The following is a 22,270-nucleotide window of genomic DNA, read 5'->3' on the forward strand; positions in this document are numbered from 1 at the left end:
CCATTGTTCGTTCAAAATTCATTCATATATAAAAAAATTGTTATGCATTGTAGAAGATAAGTAGGAAATCTTTTTTTAAATTTATTTTGTGTAAACTATTAATTTTGAGTAACGTGCAATGCATACTGTGATTAGAAACAATTTAATGGGAGGATATTTTATCTCGTGTGCCAAATTTGGAATGAAAAGCATGTCGCTGAAGAAATTATCCCCCCCCCCCCAAAATTATTATTTGTATGTATATTTTTTATAAACGATTATTGTTTATTAAAAAATACTTTTATCATTCTGCCTTTTCAGGTGTTACATCTGCTGCCACTACCACTGCTGCCATCACCACCCCTGTGACCACACCCGCTGCCAACACTGGGGAGGGGGTCATGCGAGTGGAGGAGGAGGATCCTGTGTCGGAAGAGGGCTCCATTTGGACGCTCGAAATCCACCAGTCTGTTCTGCATCACCGGGTAACGTGTACTCATCAGGTTGTGGAGGAGTACACACGCCTTGACCAGGAGCCTCACAGTGTCAGTTTCATGCAGTCAGGAGAACTTGAAATCGGTTGGCAAGGATGCAAAACGAATTCTCAACTACCCTTCTGGCTCGCGAGTGTCTATAGTTGAATATCCTCTGCTTCCTGGTCATGTCCTTGTTACTATACGGCTTCATGATGTAGGTCCGGAGTGCGCAAGCATCATCTCCCATCAGAAAGTAAGATATATTCTCAGTGTCACCTGGGAGAGGATCAGGCTGTGGGAACCAAATAATGTCATTGTTCTGGAGACCCTCTCTGAAATCACTTGCATTGTAGATGTGGGCATAAGACGAAGACCCCTTGCCGCTGACGTCTATCCAGAGGAACTTGTAGTCAGATGTGACGACTGCCAGGAGGATGGCAATGAAGAAGCACTTGTAGTTGAAGTAGTCGGACCCAGTGTTGGCAGGAGATTTACAGGCAATGTGCTTGCCGTCTATTGCACCAATGACATGCGGAAAATTCCAACTGTTCATCTTATTGTCACTAATCTGACGCCACTCTGCGGAAGTCTGTGGTGGCGCGAGCAGCTCATCACGGAACTCCTCGACGATGGCCGCACACACTTCGCGCAACACCAGATTGATGGTGTTGTGAGGGACCCTCCAGCCATACTGCATCTCACGGTACTTGGCGCCAGAAGCAAGGTGCCTCAGGGTGAGGGCAACCTTCAGGCCTGGATCAAGGGGTGCTCGCCAGTTGGTGGTCTCCTTGGTAAGGGCTGTTGTCAGTCTCTGCACAATTTCATCGAACATGGCAGGTTGCATTCTCATGAAGTTCTGGAAGGCCCTTGGATCTTTATAACGGAGCTCCACCATGAAACGATCGTACAGCCCAAGCTCAGGTCTCCCGCCAATCCAGTCGCGCACCCAGATGTTCCGGACCACCCTCCTCCTTCGTCTTCTTCTGTCAATGAGGAGCTGATGGACCTGTACGACTGGAGCAGCAAAACGAGTTCAGTACGGTGACGGGGATCCATGTTCACCCCTTTACGTCTGGAGCACAACTGACGAATGCTCGGCAAATCGCGCTTTTTATATACCTAAAATCAGACGTTGTACGGACGCGATTAGGCCATAGACGATCGTATTTGGGACGTATACAAGACGCAATTGAACGTGATAAGGCCGGTATTGGGGCGCGCTGTTAACGCGGAGAAAGGCGTTTGTCCGTGCTTACACGCGGTACACACGCTAATGCACGTGATAACAACGCGGTACAGACGTGGAACAAACGTGCTATGACCGTGCTCCATCCGCGATTACCCGCTAAAATTTCGCGTCCTACCGCGTGTAACCACGTCTTAACCGCGGCCTCAGCACGTCCTAGCACGTTCGTTCCGCGTCTGTACCGCGTCTTTACCGCGTGTGTACCACGTGTACCGCCCGCGATTACTCGCGGTCTAAATTTTTCGGCAGCCCAAAACTTTTTCATACCACGTGTAACGACGGGTAAAGTACGGCTGTATCGCGTCTTTATCGCGACCTCAAAGCGTCGAACGGCGTCTGCTTCACAGGAAGAAATTTATGGCCGTTATTCGGCCTCGATACGCCCGTGGAGGGCGTGTGACCGGGCCTTAATTTTCCGATAAGAGCTACCATCAATGCACCAAACCATGCAGCCGAATAGCTCGTATGATATATGCTACTCTGACGGAAATCAGTTATGTTCTGTTCTGTTCTAGTATGTATAGTGACGGGTTTTTACACCGACAAACAGTTTGGCCGAATTGTTAGTAAAAATAGTATTTTTTCCGCTGAAATGAAGGAACTGAACTGAATTGAACAGACACCAACCGTTAGCTTCCAAAGAGCGGGATTTGTAAATTGATTTTATTGGTTTTTTTGGCACCGTTTATTTTCAACGTTTCACACAATGTTAATGTTTGCTTACGTTCAAACCTATGTCTTAACAAACCAAAGCAACGTGAGAAATTAGCAAAACTACAAATACTTTCAGGAGATACTGAAGCATGTTGGAGTATAAGTGCCAACGTGAGACCTCCCAACTTAATGTTCTTGTATCAGCAATATGCCAATTGATCAGCGCCTCAGTATTTCAGGACGATGTGCTTTACGCACCACATAAGAAAAAGAGTATGAAATCAAACTTCCGTAAAAAGCACCTTGGAGATCATGACTGAAGAGATTATGGTTCCTGCAAAAACTACACCATGATAATTTGTGTTATGACTTTTGCAACTTTATCAAATTAGATGACTTTAAGGGTGTTTGGGGGGGGGGGCTAGAATAAGGATAAAAATGTGAACTTCCTGTTTTGATAATACTATCAAATATTTTTTCTTGTTATGTTTTTTAGTCATTTATACGTACATATGCTCGACATTTACCACTCGGCCATTGACGACCCTGCAATCAATGAATGTCTATAAATATTCAAGATCATGAACAGATCAATAAATCATTAAAACATTTACGAGGTTAGATGCATTTATTAGCGCTACAAACACCAAATATATGAACATTTTGTTTCCGTGAAGAAAAAGATGTAACAATACCTTTCAATAGTCGTAACTGGACATCATGAGTTTCGGATAACTAATCAAAAAAATAAATAATGAAATCCCTTCACTGTGATGCAAGAGATAAAGCAATGTGAACAAATTCAACAATAAAGTGAAAAATGTGATTCAGTTTAATGGTATATACATGTACATGGTGGTGAACCAATGCAAAGTTTGTGGTTCAGTGCACGATAAAAAACACTAAAATTCAATTCACATCGGGTTTTCGTAAAAACAAAGTTTAACACTTTTAAACGCTCAGTAGAATTCATCTTATAATTTGCATCAACAATTACATTCAAGCGATTTAATGTCAACCGATTAAACCGACAAAATATTTTGGCAACATGCACGGCGGAATCATCTGAATCAGTTGGGAAATGATTATTGAAAGAATCTTTTTACACAACAAAATGCCTGGTAACCTCATCGAAGAATGATCTTTCCATGTTTATCCGTTTGTATAAGATCGAAAAAGTACTTACTTATCTATATAGATACCTTTGCAATTATCTAACTGGTATAATTTACATAGATCAGACCTTGAGATATGTTTTCCATAAAATGACATATGATAACAGCAACATAACATAACAACAGGTAAATAAACAGTTATCTATAAATTATGGTGCAAAAGAAAAGGGTTCCAGTATTAACCGGTCCAACGGAAAAAGAATGCGGTGTTTGAATTCAGTGCTGTACGGTGCTCCAAAATTCGAGTTAAATAGGCCTTTTTTAATAGAAACACAATTTTGTATGGAACTTGAATTTATGATTAACCATAATATATATACGAGCACGTTAGGTCATAGAATAAATACACGTACATCGTCGTTTTAACACGTTTTTTTTCTGTGACAAGTACGAGTCATGTTGAGGTTTTTGTTTGTTTGTTTTGATTTTTACGGCACGTCAACACATAACTGACCATATCGTGCGGAATGCTATAAATGTCTTAAAATGTTATGTAAAACTTTGTAAATGACAATAAAAATGAGCCAATAAGATCCTAGAATACAAGTTAATCTCATTCAAATAATCAATGATGTTTTTTGATGGAATTGTATTAAAGAGTTCTTTGAGTGAATTAACACAATAAAATCTATTATGCCAACAATGTACTCAATATTTGTTACTTTCCGTTTATTTCTTCCTAAAAATAAACTATTACAATGTACTCAATATTTGTTACTTCTCATTTATTTCTACATGAAAATAAATAATATAACAAGGTTCTCAATATTTGTCACTCCCCGTTTATTTCTCCCTAAAATAAATTATAACAATGTACTTAATATTTGTTACTTCAAGTTTATTTATCCGTAAAATAAACTATAACAATGTACTTAAAATTTGTTACTTCCAGTTTATTAATTCCTAGAAATAAAACAATCAAAATCATGGAAACATGACAAAAACAATACCACAAATAATATAAAAATCATTAATAGAGCTTTAATTTCGCTGATCCAAATCTTTACATTTGTTAGTTAGGCAAAGCACGTTAATCAATTATGGCTGTGAGAGCAAAATAAAAACTATTTAAGGCAGCGTTATTGACTTTGGTCAACATACTCTCTCTCTCTCTCTCTCTCTCTCTCTCCCTCTCTCTCTCTCTCTTGTGTCTATCACACTGCAATATTTATCATAAAGGGAGATAATTAAGAAACCAAACAAGAATTATAGCTTTTGTACACTGCACTTTTATTTGCTTTTCTCTATAACTGTGTGAAATTTAAACAGTTTTCTACAACGCTTTCCAAGTTATTCACTGGACAAGCATTATTATGTATTTTAAGATTATTTAAAAGCCAAGTTATGTAGAGATATGGTTCTTTGACATTGCACTTTCTCTGACTAGTTTCTATAGTTTAGCAGTTTTAACAATAATTTTATTTTTGACAGCTAAGAAGTTAAACTCTAGACAAGCATTAAAATTGATTTTTTTACTATCATAACGGGAGATAGTTCTTAATTTTAATCAATATAGAATAATGACTTGTGTATTCTGCACTTCCTCTTACTAATTTAAAGTAATAATCCTGACAAGCAGTATAAAGTTATATAAAGGAAGATAATTAAAAAAGTAAGCCATGTAGTTTTAGTTATCTTACTCTTCACTTCCTCTCATTAGTCTCTACAACTGTGTGAATGTTCAATGGTATATCAAAGTTTAGAAATTATATACCGCACAACCTATCATCTAATGGAAGATATTTAAAAAAAGCAAAGTAAAATTTATGGTTCTTGAACACTTTAATTCCTCTTACTGATCTTTATCACTGTGTAAAGACTAACTCAAATTCTTTCTATACTTATTATTCTCTGGACGTACAGAAAAAGACAGACAGGGCAGCGCTTTTGGGAACATACAAGGTCCCAATGTTGAACTGATTCCATCTTTTCAAAAACAATTTCAGCTAAATATTTGAAATGGAATTTTCCGGTCTTTGATGGTATTTTAATGAAAAATACGAAATTTAAGAAACAAACATGAAAACATGTTCAGAGTGCGTGTCGGTGGTACAGGCTAATCATCCGTTTGTTCAAGAGGGTTTAAGGTTAGGTAAATGATTTTCCTTTACATTAAGAATTATGCACTGTGCAAGTCTTTTTATTAATAATTCAAAACATACTTGTAGAGAAGGACCAATTCAATTGATTCCGTCAAATCTTTCAAACATATATAAGTCCTACACTCAGTCTCACTAATGAAGATATAAAAACTACAATTAACTGACACGTGCTTGTTATCAAAATGAATGATACTCGAGTTGAGTTCTAAATATTCAAACATCTAATTAAGAATTGCGACATACCACATGAACATTGTGTATTAGCCCTATCTAACCAGTCAGATTTTGTCGCCCGATATGACGTCAAACCTTTCTTTGATGCTCCTGTCCAATTTTCCATTGCATTCACATCTATTATTGTCATTACGCCTATAAGATATTTTATATAACATTTAATAAGGGGTCACCAAATCAACAGGGTAGTATTAATAATTGACATTTCTGGCTGATTTTCCGTTTAAGTTTCATATCATCTGCAATTTTTTAATGCCTTGCATGATCATTATGTTTTTTCACAACTTATACAAATGATAGTAAAGAATACCTTCAAAGTCACAGCTGTTTACACATACTACGAGCCCAGTGGTTTGTACTTTGCCATTTGTAGATTCTTCAAAAAACTCCCGAACTAATGTAATCGTTATTTGTCTTTCAGTTACAGTCTTCTCTCGTTGTAAATCGATAACATCCATTTTTAAACTTTCCTCGATGTTTAAAGGAACTGAAATGACAGTTGCTTTCTCATAGTATTTACTTTAACAAATTATTACCTCTTACCACCACATAAATTATATCTATAAATAAAAACCTTTCACATTATATCCTTAATTCAAAAATGTACAAAGAAGTTCGAAAAAAAAATACATTTACTATGACACACATTAATAACTACTCGTTTTATGACAGAAAGAACCAAACTAATAAAAGATATATATATTAACAGTCCATTTCTGTGTTCAAAAGTAACACAGCTTTTTTTTCTTCAAAATTTCATTAGATAAATTAGTTTAAGACATTTTCAAAAAGTAGCTAATTACTACATGTAGTTAAAATTGTCCATTAATTATCCATTAATTATTTTTGACTTCAAAAAGAAAGAGTTAAAAAGGCTAAAATATCTAAGTAACATACCTCCTGCAGGAGCCATTGTTGTAACCATAATGTGTTCTCCTTCCATGTTTTGTTCATTTATTGCAAACACCTACAACTTAAATATCTGAGCTAATTTTGTATAACTTGTATTTACGCAAAGTGTGCGTTCATCACATCATTACAAACATAAGTAAAGGATTACTCCCCTTGTCTTTTACTGTCCATGATCTGATATAGAAATCTTATTCCTAAAACCACTTTATAACAAACAAAAAGACAAAGTATTAAGCATCATTTCAAAGTAGTTTTAATCAGTAATTTATTGATATCAAGAAAATATTCCTCGTTGAAATACAAAACAATATTTTCTGATATCAGTTATAATTTCTTTGACGCAGTATTTTGTTTGACAAAAGAAATATTTTTGTTGGAAGCGTTTTGACAATTATTTACTTGATGTAAATGTAAGTTTGAATTGTTTAGTTTTTTAGTCTTTCGTAGATAAAGTAAAAACTTGGTGTCCCTGTGTGCGTTCTTAAAGGTACAAGCAGGTTCAAACCCTGGACAGTGAGGGGCAATATGTTTGATGTCAATGAACTTAACCAATGGACCACGGAAGTTTTGATGTAAAGATTTAGCTTAGCATATCTATTATATCAATAAATAAATATATTTTTTTATATCTTTGAAACACTTTGACAAGATTTTTTTTGAATCAGTAACAACACTACACACAAAATGATCTTACAAAGTATATTGCGTTAATAGCAATGATATAAGATTAATACGAATAACTTATCTAGACGTATCTTTAAACAAAAGCATAAGAGTACCTATGCCCGAATGCAGATGTGTTTGATTAGTTTTACATAACGGAAGAAACTCATGCATTTAAGTTTGCTGGAACATATTTTATACGTGTATTAGTTTTCCTTATGATACAAAACCACCAGGGTGGGGGCATGTATAACCCTATGTGCATGACAGTCCGTATCATTGAAGTTATCCACAGTTACTCAAGTCTCCTAAAAATCTATATTTACTGACTTTCAACAATACTCTATATATTCTGACTTTAAGCAGCAATCATGTTGGTTTGTAAATGAGTAAAGACCCATTATTGCTCAGAAATGGTGACATTTTTATTTCTGACAAACTGTTTATTTTTCGTCCTTTTTCTACTGTTTCCTAAAAAATATACAAATTTGCTATACATCTGAACTATCTTTTTCATTTTTAGCTCTGCTGGCAATTGATAAAATTATAGTGAATTAGTATTTTGTATGGAAGTCAAAATACTACTTGGTTTACATTTTGCTACCTTAGAGACACATAACAGTATGCTCAAGGTTACTTTTAGTTGTATAACTTTTAACATATTCTTAATTAATCATTTAGATATTAGATAAACACATCTTTGACATTTCTAAAAAAAATATGGATTCCTCAGACTGATGTGCCTTTCAAATTATAAGACACTTTATATAAATGAAAGTTTTACCAGTAAAACAAATAAAACAAAATAGTACCACAAAACAGAACCCTTTATAAAAAAACATCAAAGTCATGAAACATACTAAATGCATGTATCTATGCTCTTGAAAATGTATGTTCAGAGGAAAAGAGATTTTAGTTAATATGTTTAATGTATAAAGCTATGTAAATTTATTGCGACTCCAGTCTGCCCCCTGCAGAGCAATGTTTTACATCAGGATAATGAAACTTTGAAATTTTGTAGGGGTATATTAGACAATAATAAATGCTCAATATCTCAATTATTGGAATGTATACCAAAGGGTTTTCTATGTAAAGAGTCACCCCGGGACAGGCTAATATTGACCACAGGGCATGATTTATATCACATTTGTAGAAATTCACAATGTGCCAAAAAGCTAAGCGTAAGGCATGATTGTAGACTGGCACATTAAGACGTAAATATGTTTTCAAATATAAGTATTTGCAGTCTAAGTCACTCCCATCGTCGGTTACCCACGGTATATATTCCGTACATACTTCGATATATGAATATCCCAAGGTAGATAATGAAGTATGTACGGAATATATATCGTGGGGAACCGATGATGAGTCACTCCCTGGTTGGAGAAATTTTCATATGAGAATGCTCAAACCTGTTTTACAACATATCATTACTAATACAATTTACACAAGATTTGAAATACACATTTAATGACTGTGACCTTGAACCGGGGAATTCAAAACCTGTTAACTCATAATAGTTTAACGTTTTCTTCTAAGAAGTTTCGATTTCTGTCTATCGGTTCCGAAAATAGAGAGGATTAAAAATAACATAATATCAGACGAACGGTCAACCTGGTGCATAAAAATGTACACAGAAATATTTTTGGTCGTTCACATGTGTGTAGCGTTTAACCGGAAAACCACACACGTTTTCATTTAATTTAAGGTACTTGTATATTCTATTTAGCTTTTGCATGTTTTAAAAAGGTAAAAATTTATTTACCTTAAATGTGTATTGTTCTTCTGGCTCTACAAGTACCGTTTTTGTGTAAATATAACCCAGACGATTCTGTTGAAAATTTGTTGTCGCCGTCACATTCTTAAAGAAATTAAAGACACTTATTAGAGCATGTGTTGTAATGTTTAAAGACATGGCAGTTAAACAACTTAAAGAAAATGCAAAAGGTTGCCGGTTATCGTGGCACCAAAATATTCCATAAAGTTAAAAAGAAGTCCTTATTTGATACACAGGATTTGAAGGAGAATCACATTAACAAATCGTGGAAAAATTTAGTTTTTCATAATAATATATGGAATCATTTTTTTTATTTCATATTTGTTATTTATAAGGCGATTGGTGCTCACATGTGCTCACTTATGATAAAAATCATACATTGTACAACATCATCTTGAACGTCAAAATCAATAAATGAATAGCTGGCAGTCATGAGATTATAGTACAATGTTAAATTAAATACGGAATTGTATTGTAAGTGTACACGTACGACTGTAAAATATATATTTGACGAGTCACTAGCCGAGTCTGATATAGGTTTTTCTTAACAGAATCAGTATTGTTCTAAACACAATGTATAATGACCAGAGCATCACATGGTTCAAACGTTGAAAAATTGTTACATATGTAAAATTACAACCTACATTTTAAATAATACAACGAAAATCGTGCGCAAATGATTTTTAACGCATTCTTAATTAAATATAGGGCATACATTGTTGAAGTAACAAACATAAAGACTTCTTTATGTATTCAAACACATACCCCTGGTTCATAGTTTTCGAAACGGTAGCTTTTGATGACTCCATTTCTGTCTAATATAGTCGGCATTTCCCATGATATCTTCATTTTTGTAAAGTCTTCATCGGGATGTGGTTCTATAGAAAATTCGGAAACTTTGCCAGGTGCTAAAAATCAAACACAAGAATACGTAAAGTTCTATATCTTGATGCTATAATTAGCAACATAGGTTTACATAGCAATTCATATTTAAGTTTGGCTTCTACTTTGCATATAGAAACATTTTCCGTTCGTGGCTATGCCAAACTTTGCCCCGTAATCATAAAGATAAGTTATATCATAAAGTTTTTATATGATAAGGTCGATATTCAAGTCTATACATCTATTATTTTATAATATGATCATAATAAATTCTTTATTTGATTCATCCTGAAAGTTGTCTGATAACTTCTTTTACGCAAATTATAGAATCTTAGTCCTTAATATCTGGATGGCAAACACATTGATTATCCTCTTGGAACATAAAGTGTGTAAAAGTTCATTCGGATATAAAGATTCCAATTATCGTATTTTTCACATCTGTATCTGTTTTCAAATGAAACAAAATCATGTATGTAGTTAACCGATTAGAATTATTATTCGCATATAATTTATATTTCATGTAAAATGGTTCGTTAACGCTCTGTTGAAGGACGCTGAAACACGGGCTTACATAAAATCTCAAGAAAGGTTAGGAATGTTTATTATGATATTTGTAACATGTATGTCAACAATGATGTATCTTATGCAACTGTTTCTAGGTGGATGTAAAAATGAGCACAAGTCAAAGATGCCTCTAAGTGCCATAGTTACTGTCAGAAACATTCATAAAGTCAGGCTTATCATTTACATAGATGCCAGACTTTAAATAACAACAATAGCCAATATCGCAGCGATATCAAAAGGGCCAACTGATACGATTTTGAAGAATCACTCGAAGGTTAGGCGAATAACGGCTAGACTTAAGTTGCTAACATGTCACAGGGAGAAGAAGCACAAATGCGCTCAAAAATTTCTTAAAATGTCACAAAAGTTTTGTTAGTTATATGTTTTAATACCAATGGAACTTCTGTCAAAATTCTCTTTTTTAGAGGTCGTTCTGTTACATGCAAGTATTCTAGATACATCGTTTGAAGAGTAAATGAGAAACACTTCAATAAATTTTGTCCTTTGACTCGTATGATAGGCATTTTCTGCAAGACAAAGCTCCTGCACACAAACGTTATTGATTTGTTTTAAAGAAAATTGACTGTCCTTTAACATCCATCATATTCGCTACCTAGGCACCCTGCGGCTTTTTTCCCTTTTTTCTTTACTACAATTATATCTTGCAGAACATCGCTACAAGAGAAGAAATACACTTGGGTTGGCCTTTTTCAGTTATTGAAAGATAAACAAACCTTGGATTAAACGTCTGAAACTTTGTATTCTTGTACAAGGAAATTATTGTTAACAAATTGTAGAAAATTTGTTCTTCTGAAAAAAAATTATTAATGATACTGCATTGATGAATTCTCGTAATTCAGACATTCTAGGGTGAACAATTTGAAATCAGTTCTGTGTTCACGGATTACCTGCAGGTGAAGTCCTGTACTCATTTGTCACTGCTGATTTACTGCTTCCAATTGATGTACTGGCCATCAAAGCGACACTGTAATTCCAGTACTCTTGTAATCCAAATGCTTTGTATTCTCTCAAAGCAAAACCTGAACATTATTTAAATGTTTATGACAAGACATACAATTTACACGAATACAGCGTATGGGAAAACTTTTGTATACTTGACATTATTTATATTTTTATACTGGCAAGTTCAGTAGAATTAATTACATGTTTCAAAATAGTGTCCGTCTTAATAGTCAATGACCAGTAATTGGAACTGTAAATGTCAAGGATGAAATATAAATTTTGCCTAAAATATAAATGATCGCCTTACTGTTTTTATCAAATGAACGTTGCCAATACATAACCAATCAGCAATTTCCATGGGTCATTTAGGTTATAGATTTTATATGTGAAGAAGAACTTTAAATTGACAATAATTATGGCAAATTGTAGTTATTTTGACATTTGTCTTCTCTCTCACTATTGACACTTGAATGGGCAAAATGTAGCTGTTTTGCCTACAAGAGAAATGAATGGAAATATATTTACCAGTAGCAGTAAAGTTCATTGACTCTGCAGGAACATCTGCTGTAAGCATTATAATATATGTTGTAAGTCCTGGCCTTGGTCCATTTATACTCCAAGTAATATCAAATGTTGTTGCAGTCATGCCTACAACTTTAACATTATATGGAGTCTGAGGAGCTGTTAAAATAAAATTTACTGATTATTTTTGTACAGTATGTGAGCTATTCTGTTTATGCTTGTTGTATGTTAATTCAGATTAACATTCAAGAAATATTATTCATTACACATTTAAAACATTTGTATTTCTTTTAGTATACATAATTTATTCTTAGTTAAATTATGAAGGAAGCTAAAAGCTTATAGATACACTATCGAATCCGTTCCTAGAAGCAACCAGATCTGAGCCAACCAACACTGCAAAGGTCATAATGCGACTTTTCAGCTTTATTGGTGAAGAAAGACTTCTCGTGTGCGTTCGTGCAGGAATTTTTATTGTTTAATCATATTTTATTGCTATATACATGTATATACAATACAGATACAAAATTCATATGTATTTTAAACAGCAAAAGCAAATGGGTTGGGCCCGAGTTCTTACAACATTAGCGGTCGGCCCTCCCCGGTAGATAATGAAACGAAAAAACTATATTCAATACTTAATGGCATATATAACATAAATATAGTGTATATCATGTATAATTGCTGATGGAATGAATCGTAAGAAACGATTTGTAACAATATACAATAAAGTAATCTAACAAATAGAAATCAACGTTCATGTATTTTATAAATTTTTGAATATGGATGATCTAAGGATTTTGAGGCACAAAAAGGTTTACATGAAATAATCGAAAGTCCCTTGCTAGATTCGAACTCAAGCGGTGAGGGCAAGTGGTCTGAAGTCAACGACCGTAACCACTAGGGCACGGACGCCCAATAAATCGAACATAACTTTTATTTTTTAACATACTTGCATGCCTAATATAAACAAACTTCTTGAAATCCTTTAAAATTGTCTTGCAGAAACGACTAATGTCACTAAAAATAGCTTTAGAAAAGGCATTACTCTATTAATGATAAGCTGATTGCAGCGAAAATTGACGTTGACCAGCATGTTGATTTAACATATATACATGCTTATGTTTACACAATCGCTAAAATCCTTCAAGAGATATTCAGTGGAAACCATTAATTTCGCAGAAAATGTGTTAAAAGAGGGCATTACTCTATTAATAAGGAGTTGATATCAGAAAATATCGAAACTAACATGTATTTTGATCAAACATACTTAAAATGTTATGCCAAATATATATAATAATTGAAATTCTTCAAAAGTTACACTGCGGAAACCAACTGTCAACGGACAGATGGTGGGCGTTCGAACAAGATTTGTGACTTCTTTATTGTTCCCTCCATTGGTCTTTTAACCACATAAAAAGAGCGTCATAAAAGCTTATGGAATGAATGACATCAACGCTTAAGGACACTTACCTGCCACATAGGTAATCTATAAGTGCAAATAGATGGACAGGTGAACGGACAACGCTTTCCTACTACAGTTCACCGAATGAATTCTTAATTATATTGAAAAAAGATGTGCAATAGGTATTTTATGACAAACTTCATTGCATTATATGTAAGAAAATGTTTCTTGGAAAAAAGACAAATGTCTTTTGTTCTGTAATTCCGTAAATCAATTTAACTGACCAACTATCAAGCATTTCTTTCTGCTGACGTGATGTAAAGTCAGACAGTTAACTTTGCATTATAAAGGACATAATAATTATATTATATAATATACCTTCTTCTTTTGTCCTTTGTGTCAATGTAGCAGGATGACCTCTCCCTTCGTCATTTATTGCTGTAACAGTAACTATGTAGTTAATGTCAGGATTAAGGCTTGCATTGTATGACAACTGACTCGCTAACTCGGCTGAAGTTTTGTAGAAATCGGGCTGTTTATTTAAAGAACATAATCCTGAAACTTTAGAAGTCTGAAATAAAAAAATACAAATGACGTATATGTATTTTAATTGTGAAATAAATACTACAAACAATTCATATCCTATTACAATAAGGTCATCATTACTTAATTCATGATTAAGTTATATTAATTGTGTTAAATTTGGGTGTGCCAATTATGACAATAAAGGTATGATTGGTATAACTTCACTAAGAAATGATACCTGACAAATATCTTCACTTTGCGCTTTTTACCTCAAATAAGAAGATTTGAAGCTTTTTCCATCAAAGTGACTCCCAGAACAAGACCAGTTTTGGTCGTTGGGATATGATTCATTCAATTTTTATAGAAGGCAACAAAGTTATTGTACATACCAAATATCTAGGTTCCTGGGTGAAGTGTCTGGGATAGAATATAAAATTGAATTTCTTTAAGTAAGAACAGAAAGAGTACCGCATCTGATATCAATGCTTTTGTGTTAAGGGTGATGACTATCAAAAACCAATTTTCGCAAATATTCTAAGTTAAAATTGAGCCTAAAAATATTGCTTTCAGTGAACAGCACCTTGTCTTATACATTTGCCTTGTCGTGATAATAATGTTAGGAAAGGGCATAACTCCATAACAAGAATGCATTTGTAAAACAAAAAGGCCATGATGGCCCTTATATCGCTCACCTGATTATTGAGGCTCTGAACAAGAATGAAAGGCTGATATAATAAATAAACCTAAACGGATATCAACATTAATATCTGCACCTGAAATAGTACAAATGTTACAGGTTCTTTAAAAAAAGGTGGTCTTGAAACGCGCTACAATTAAACATGTCTCGGTATAACTCGGTTAGTTTGCTATACGCAAATTATGTAAGTGTTCAAGAAAAGGGCGAAAATTAAATACAAGAGCAAAAATGAAAATTTTAACGGTATGATGTAATCTAAAAAAACTTTAAGCTTGTGAAAAAAATGATAAACATTTCAGAAAATTATGTTTTCAAAACCATATTTGTTGAAAAATATAAATTGCTTATTCAGAATATTTGCCGTTAAACGTCGCCATTTTGAAAATGCACCAAATTAAACATCAAATATTTGTAAATAACATCGTGAAATATTATAACATTTTTACATGATACGATTAAATAACATTTCTTTTTCTGTAAAATAAATTTCTACTTTGTCATTGAACAATGCATAAATTAAAAAAAGCTCGTGAAGTTCGGACCTATTTTCAAATATATGCAGTAGATTTTTACCTTGACACCGAGAATGAAAAAATTCTAATTTCATTGCAAATCTATAAAATTGTTTCTTTTTATAGTAAAAACTGATAATATAATATAATATAGCCAGGGTTATAGTAATTTTTGATTGATTTAATAAAACATGATCTTATAATTTAATTTTTGAATGGTGATGTACTATGCAAGATCACGGCCGGTAGATAACCCAATAACTTGACTCAACCGAGACATCATCTTTCGTAAAATTGGTCCGACTTAATAAGGTTTTCCAATTATTATGCTTTTTATATGCTGTGAAAGGTTTTTGACCTCAGATGACCCTTATTTAAACCTGAACCTGGTTATGACAAGTATACAATAATTCATGTTGAAGCCTTTCATAGTTTTGAAATCATTATTTTTACATTTTAACAAAAATTCTAGTTAAAAAGTTCATCACTATTCTATCACTATCACTGATCTAAAATGTTTGAATAATGAACTACATTGCAGTCATTTAATATTGATTATCATGTTATAACAAAAGTTCACCTCTGAACACTTTGAGCTTCAGGTGAGCTACAGATAATACTGTTTCATGCAGTGACAGCAGACTAAGATTGTTTTTTTTTTTTGTTTGGCTAAAATAGGCTATAAACTATATACCTGATGAAATGATAAAGCCGCTTATATATGATAATATAAATGATAATGATTGGCCACGAGCCAAGATTAACTGGTGTATACTTGGTAAGCAAGATGTCTAGAGAAATAGAAATGACATTTTATTAAATTACAAAATAAATGCACATATTCAACCGATATAAATCATACTGTTACACTTTACCGGAAAACTTCCTGTACAGTCTGAGCATCTATAAAGAACCTCTTCTTTACACTTGACTTGTTCATCCTTAACTTGCAGAACATACCCATAGTTCTCATCGCTGAACGTATCTACAGGTTTATCCCAAGAAATCAGAAGACTTCGACTTGTAACATATGTTATTTGTAGATTTTCTGGCATAGCTGACACTGATTAAAATAGAAATAATCAAAGTTTCACATCCATCTCATACAAAGGACTCATTAAGAACAGTTTTGAGATAAAAATGATAAGCCTTATTATATTCACCAATAAGTTAATTGTTCTACAATGGTCAAATTTTCCATAGTATAAACATGAACCATGAAAAAATAATGTTTTTTTCTTTAATAGTTAATTATCTGTTTTATGAATATATGTAATATCAAATCATTAATCTCACACTTGCCAACAGCAAACATATAAAACTTTGTTGCTGTTACTATACATAATGTTAAACTCTATCAACAATTTTATTTATTGTATAAACAGATTTTCCATCATAAACTAATTCACTTTAAACCTTAAAACTAGGGGAACAATATTTAATCAAAATAGGTCTCATAACAAAATTTCATCGATAATCCTTGGCTATAGATGGTTTATAAAAGAAAATATTATGCTATGCTATATGTAATATTCAGACAATTTCTGGATATTTTATCATCTCTAGCGACCTTGACCTTGCAATCTTGGTAGATACTCAAAAGACAATGCTTCATGCAAAATACCTAAGCTCTAGGCCTTGGGGTCTTTAGGAGAAGATTAAAAAAAATTCTTATAATTTGTCTGCATGAAATCAAATTTTTTGAACAACTTTGGAAGCCCTTCACCCAAGGAAAAATCCTGCAAAGTTTGGTTTAATTTGGAGTTGCCACTTTTTAAGTTCACTATATAATTTTTATAGCGTGTGCGTGCACACACGCACGCGCACACGCACCAACACACACGCACACGCACACGCACACACACACACACACACACACACACACAAAGGTGCATTGCACAGATGCTGTGGTGGCATAAAACAAACCTTTCATATCAAAAGGAATTTTTTCTCTTTTTTAATATCTATAATAAATCATTGTGAGTTTCAAGTTTTTTCAACATTCAAATTTTCACTTAGTATTAAATAATTGATATTCAGAACATACTTATGTAGGTCTACGATATATCAAAATACATACTTTTAGCTTTTGTTTTACAGTTTGTGGATGTAATTTGTAGTGAACTTGTTGATTGTCCAACTTCATTCACCGTGTATATCTTAAATGTGTAAAATGTTCCTGAAACATTAATCAAAGTAAACCTTTGACTATCAGTAGTCAATTTCAAGGATAACTCCTGAATCATGATATAATATTAATCACAAACAAATATTACTAAAAGTTTAATCTTTTTTTCTATCAAGAAGCCTTCAGTATTAACTTAAATTATCTTTCTTCAGAACCTAGAAGATATTACATACATTTCTGAACTATTTCATTTTGCTTAGTGGAGTCCTTAGAAGAATTTGTATTTAGCACATTTATAATTTAGCAAATGGCAAATAAGTTATCATAACCATATTTCTTTTGTCTGTTTGTCATCAGTAAAAAAACAAAATTAAATAGCATTGTATTGAATTGATATCTTCATAGCAACTTAACTTGTGTAAAGATCTGGGTCTCTAAGAAAGAAAATACTGTGTTGTTTCAGTGTAAATTGCTAAAATAAGGTAACATACTTGAGCATTATAACCCTTAAATTTCATAGAAGAAGAACTTTTTTATTTGCACTAAAGCCCTAAAAAGAGCCATTGACAAAGCATCAATATATATACATACACAAATATAAACATGGCAATACGTGACAAGAAGTCGAGATGGCATGTGTATTCACGGGAAATAATTCTTTGGTGGAAAAGTAGCTCATACACTTTAAGCTGATTCACTGTGCTATATAAAATTACCAAATCAAAGAGCTTCAGGGTACAATATTAAACAAAGAGTGGTTTCACATGACATCTCGCTTGGGAGAGGCAGAATGATGTAAATATTACAATACGACAAAACATATTAATTTCTATATAATAATAATATGGTTAACGAGGTTGGATACTCCTACATAATATGTTGATATCATTTAAGGATTTTGCTCTTTCTTGGAAAGGGGCGCTATCCACAAATGATACGTAGTGCTAAATATGATACATTCACCAACACATAAATGCCCCATCGAAAAAACGAAAATATAGAGCACATGATGGTGATTTGTACATAGCAACGGCATTATAAACAGAAAGATTAGGAGTCTCCATCAACGGAACCATTTTTAAAGGTATCTATGACTAGGTTATCATCAAAGTACTAAATATTATGCATACACCATAAAGCATTTTGTTTAACCAAAAAGATTAAAGTAGATCTAGTCTTATAAAATGATATAGATATATCTATATATATTTTATCGAGTCACCGTTTTCATTTTAGATGAGTTAACCCTTGACAGAAAGGGTGAATATCAACAGCCGGTTATAATATTCATAATTTAAAGCAATTTATTTTTACAAAACGTTTTGTCTTAGTAAGCATTAACCTAGAATAATGCTATAGATATATCTACATCTAAAATTGGCAAAATCTACAGTGAATCAATCTGTTGCTGACGTTTAATAAAAGCATGATACGTGTAAATACTTAAATTACGAATATCTGTTACATTTTCTGTGTTCATAAGAGAAATAAATTTAAAATTACTAGGGTGATTCCAATAGTATCTCTTGATATATTTTGTACGAAGTTCTTTAAACATATTACATACAAGTACAAAATGGTATTCATCTTCTAATGAATTACATATATGACAAATTCGTTCATTAAAAGGAACACATTCTGGTTTTCTCCACCTTCCAGATTCTACAGCTAATCTATGAGATGACATGCGTAAACGTGCTAAAGCTGTTCTGTACTTACGGATATTTATAACATCTAGATATTTGCTAAAATTAAAACTAACTATTGTTCTAAAAAACAGTGCTCTTGTCGAGTTTTCTAATCTATTATTAAAATCAATCAGCCATATATCTTTTATCCTTTGTTTTAATATCAATAAAAATAGTTCTTTATTTTCAACACCTTGGTTTAACCATACATGTTCAAACCCTAGTTTTATTAGTAAGTTCTTAACATTAGTCACCCAGTTAGTTACATTTGGTTCGTTAACTGCGTCATTCTTTAACATCAAATAAATGTTTCTAATATACTTTGATTCTGGACATGTACATATTTTTAACCAATATTTTATAACACTAAACATTCTATATGATATCAAACTTTGTCTACCAAGCTCGCCATATATAAAATCATTTTGAGTAGATGCTTTAACACTTAACAATCTTTTACAAAAACTTAAATATGTTCTTTCTACATGTGGGGCTTTATAAAAACCCCATACCTCTGAGGAATACATTAAAATTGGCATAATTAACTTATCAAATAAATCAAGTGTGTGTTTGGGTAATAAATCTGTAAATTTATATAAATATTTATTCATTTTGAAAATAGCTTTTAAAGCCTGTCCAGCTAATAACTTATCATGTTGAATATATGAACCACCTGACGTAAATAAAACACCTAAATATTTAAAACGTGATACAATTTCTAATTCCTGATCATTATACAAGAAACGTAAATTCTGCGGTAATCTACCCGCTTTTCTGAACACCATGACTTTAGTTTTTCCCGTATTTACTGTTAATTTCCATCTATTACAATATTCTAATAAAACATTTAGAGAATGTTGCAATTCATCTGCACTTTTCGCAAAAAGAATAATATCATCGGCGTATAACAACAGACCTATCTTTATCATTCCAACATCAATACCTTCTATACCTCTATCATTTAAAGTTTGCTCCAGATCATTTAAATACATGCTAAAAAGAAAAGGTGAGAGACTTTCACCCTGACGAACGCCTAAATTACAGTAAAACGCATCACTTAACTCATTATTACATTTCATTTGTGACTTAACATTGCTATACATTGACTTTATAACATTTAATATATTTCCACTTACACCACATTGCAAAAGTTTGTACCACAATATATCCCTAACAACAAAATCGAAAGCTTTTTGAAAATCTATAAATGCACAGTACAAATATTCCTTATTATTTAAAAAATGATTAATTAACCCATTAAGAACAAAAACATTATCAGTTGTACCCATACCTTTTCTAAAACCTGCCTGAGCTTCAACATATATAGAATAGTTTTCAGCCCAACTATCGAGTCTGTTGTTCAAAATTCGACTAAACAATTTGCCAAATGTACTCAGTAATGTGATTCCACGGTAATTTCCTGGTTCATTTATATCACCAGACTTATGGATTGGAACAACAAAACCCTGACTCCATTGCTCAGGAAAATAACCCATGCTTAAACAACTATTAAATAACACATGAAAGTAACTTTTTAATTGATCAGCACCATTTATAAAAAATTCATTTAAAAACATATCTGGTCCACTTGCCGTGTTACACTTTAACTGCTTTATAGCTTTGATAATTTCTGTGATTGTTATTTCTACATCTAATTCTTCAAACATAACTTGTATTTCGTTATTGAGAATCATATCGTTAAAATATAAAATATCATCATCAGCTTGATAAAAATGGCTATCTGGGTTATTTATTGCGCTAAAATAATTCGCAAATGTATCTACACCTATTTTGGGAGAGCTATTATTACATACAGATTCCTTAAGTAATTGCCAATAAATTTTTGCATTTTTATGTCTTGACTGTATAAACCTATCAGTATTTTCTTTTCTATGTAAATATTTTTTGCTTCTTATCATGTTTTTATATTCCTTTCTTGAATCGGCCATCAAGTTACGATTGTCATCTGTTTTATTTTTATTGTAAATGTTAACATTGTTATAAAACTGTTTCCGTTTTCTTGAACATTCGCCATCAAACCATGGTTTATCGGAGTTTTGTTTTGTATCCCTCTTATCAAAAATACGCTTTCCAAACAAAGGTGTACAAATGTTTCCCATAATTTCAGAAAATTTATCAACATTTGAATCAATCTCTGTTGGACTCGGGGCGACACCCAAATCCTCCTTAACAAATATTTTAATTTAGATATATTTCAACAATTTCGTTATCATGCGCTGTTTACAGTGTATTTTGTATACTTTAAGAATGAGATATTTTTCTCTTTTCTAATCACTACTAAGATCTTTGGTTTATACTGTCATTGTATATTCTAAATTTAGATGAGTAGACCATTTTATGAATAAGAACTTAAATTCAAATGTCATTTAACTTTAACATCTTACTAAGTTCAAGATTTCCAATAGTTTTATCTGTTCGTGTCCCTGTTGAGGTGACATTGTTAAACACAAGACTATCGTGTTTATAAACATGGATGTTGTACTGTACTAAATGACCATTTGGATTTATTGGTGCTTCCCAATCAAGTGATATAGAACTGTCTGTAGGGTATTTACATTCACCATTTATTGGTGGTTCAGGTGCTGCAATTAGATTTAAATCAAGTCAATCATTGTTACACTTTAATATATAGAGGGTATTTGTTTAGTTCAGTGTAAGATCGGAAAATATATCACCTCGTGAGCACCAAAAGAGTGAAATATGAACTTTTGTTGTTCATGAGGTTTGTTTGTTTGATTGGGTTTTACGTCACACAGACACAATATAGGTCATTTGGCGACGTTCCAGCTTTACTGGTGGAAGAAGACCTCAGGTGCCCTTCCGTGCATTATTTCAGGCACTAATGGGCACCTGAGTAGAACCACTGACGTTCTGTAAGCTAGCTGGATAGCTTCCTCACATGAAAGAATCCAAAGTCTCTGGCGGGATTCGAACCCACAGCGGTGAGGGACAAGTGGTTTGAAAGTCAACGACCTTAACCAATAGGCCACAGACGCCCCGCTGTTCATGAGGTGAAATATATTTCAATCTTACACTAAACTAAACAGATTTTCTTTTTATTATATGCAAAGAAACGTTAAAAAAGACATTTTAACATAATACTAAATGAAAAGCGCGCCAAATAATAATACAATATGACGTTATT

General features: G+C 32.9%; 1 protein-coding gene across 1 annotated transcript in view; it reads right to left on the bottom strand.

Moving 5' to 3' along the window:
• Positions 1–2,878: 2,878 nt before the first annotated feature.
• Positions 2,879–22,270, bottom strand: part of LOC132716207 (phosphatidylinositol phosphatase PTPRQ-like) — a 39,411-nt gene continuing 20,019 nt past the window's right edge. Inside the window, exons 5-17 of the mRNA XM_060699457.1 lie at positions 21,510–21,707; positions 17,369–17,467; positions 16,164–16,351; positions 13,933–14,125; positions 12,153–12,308; positions 11,573–11,704; positions 9,984–10,126; positions 9,207–9,302; positions 6,764–6,833; positions 6,177–6,353; positions 5,876–6,001; positions 4,149–4,209; positions 2,879–2,918 (exon numbers count right to left, since the gene is read on the bottom strand). Of these exons, the coding sequence (XP_060555440.1) occupies positions 2,879–2,918; positions 4,149–4,209; positions 5,876–6,001; positions 6,177–6,353; positions 6,764–6,833; positions 9,207–9,302; positions 9,984–10,126; positions 11,573–11,704; positions 12,153–12,308; positions 13,933–14,125; positions 16,164–16,351; positions 17,369–17,467; positions 21,510–21,707 (1,679 nt within the window). The remainder of the gene's footprint in view (positions 2,919–4,148; positions 4,210–5,875; positions 6,002–6,176; positions 6,354–6,763; positions 6,834–9,206; positions 9,303–9,983; positions 10,127–11,572; positions 11,705–12,152; positions 12,309–13,932; positions 14,126–16,163; positions 16,352–17,368; positions 17,468–21,509; positions 21,708–22,270) is intronic.

The sequence above is a fragment of the Ruditapes philippinarum genome, unplaced genomic scaffold, assembly GCF_026571515.1.
Source record: "Ruditapes philippinarum isolate M1 unplaced genomic scaffold, ASM2657151v2 ctg5740_1_1_1_1, whole genome shotgun sequence".
Lineage (NCBI taxonomy): Eukaryota > Metazoa > Mollusca > Bivalvia > Venerida > Veneridae > Ruditapes > Ruditapes philippinarum.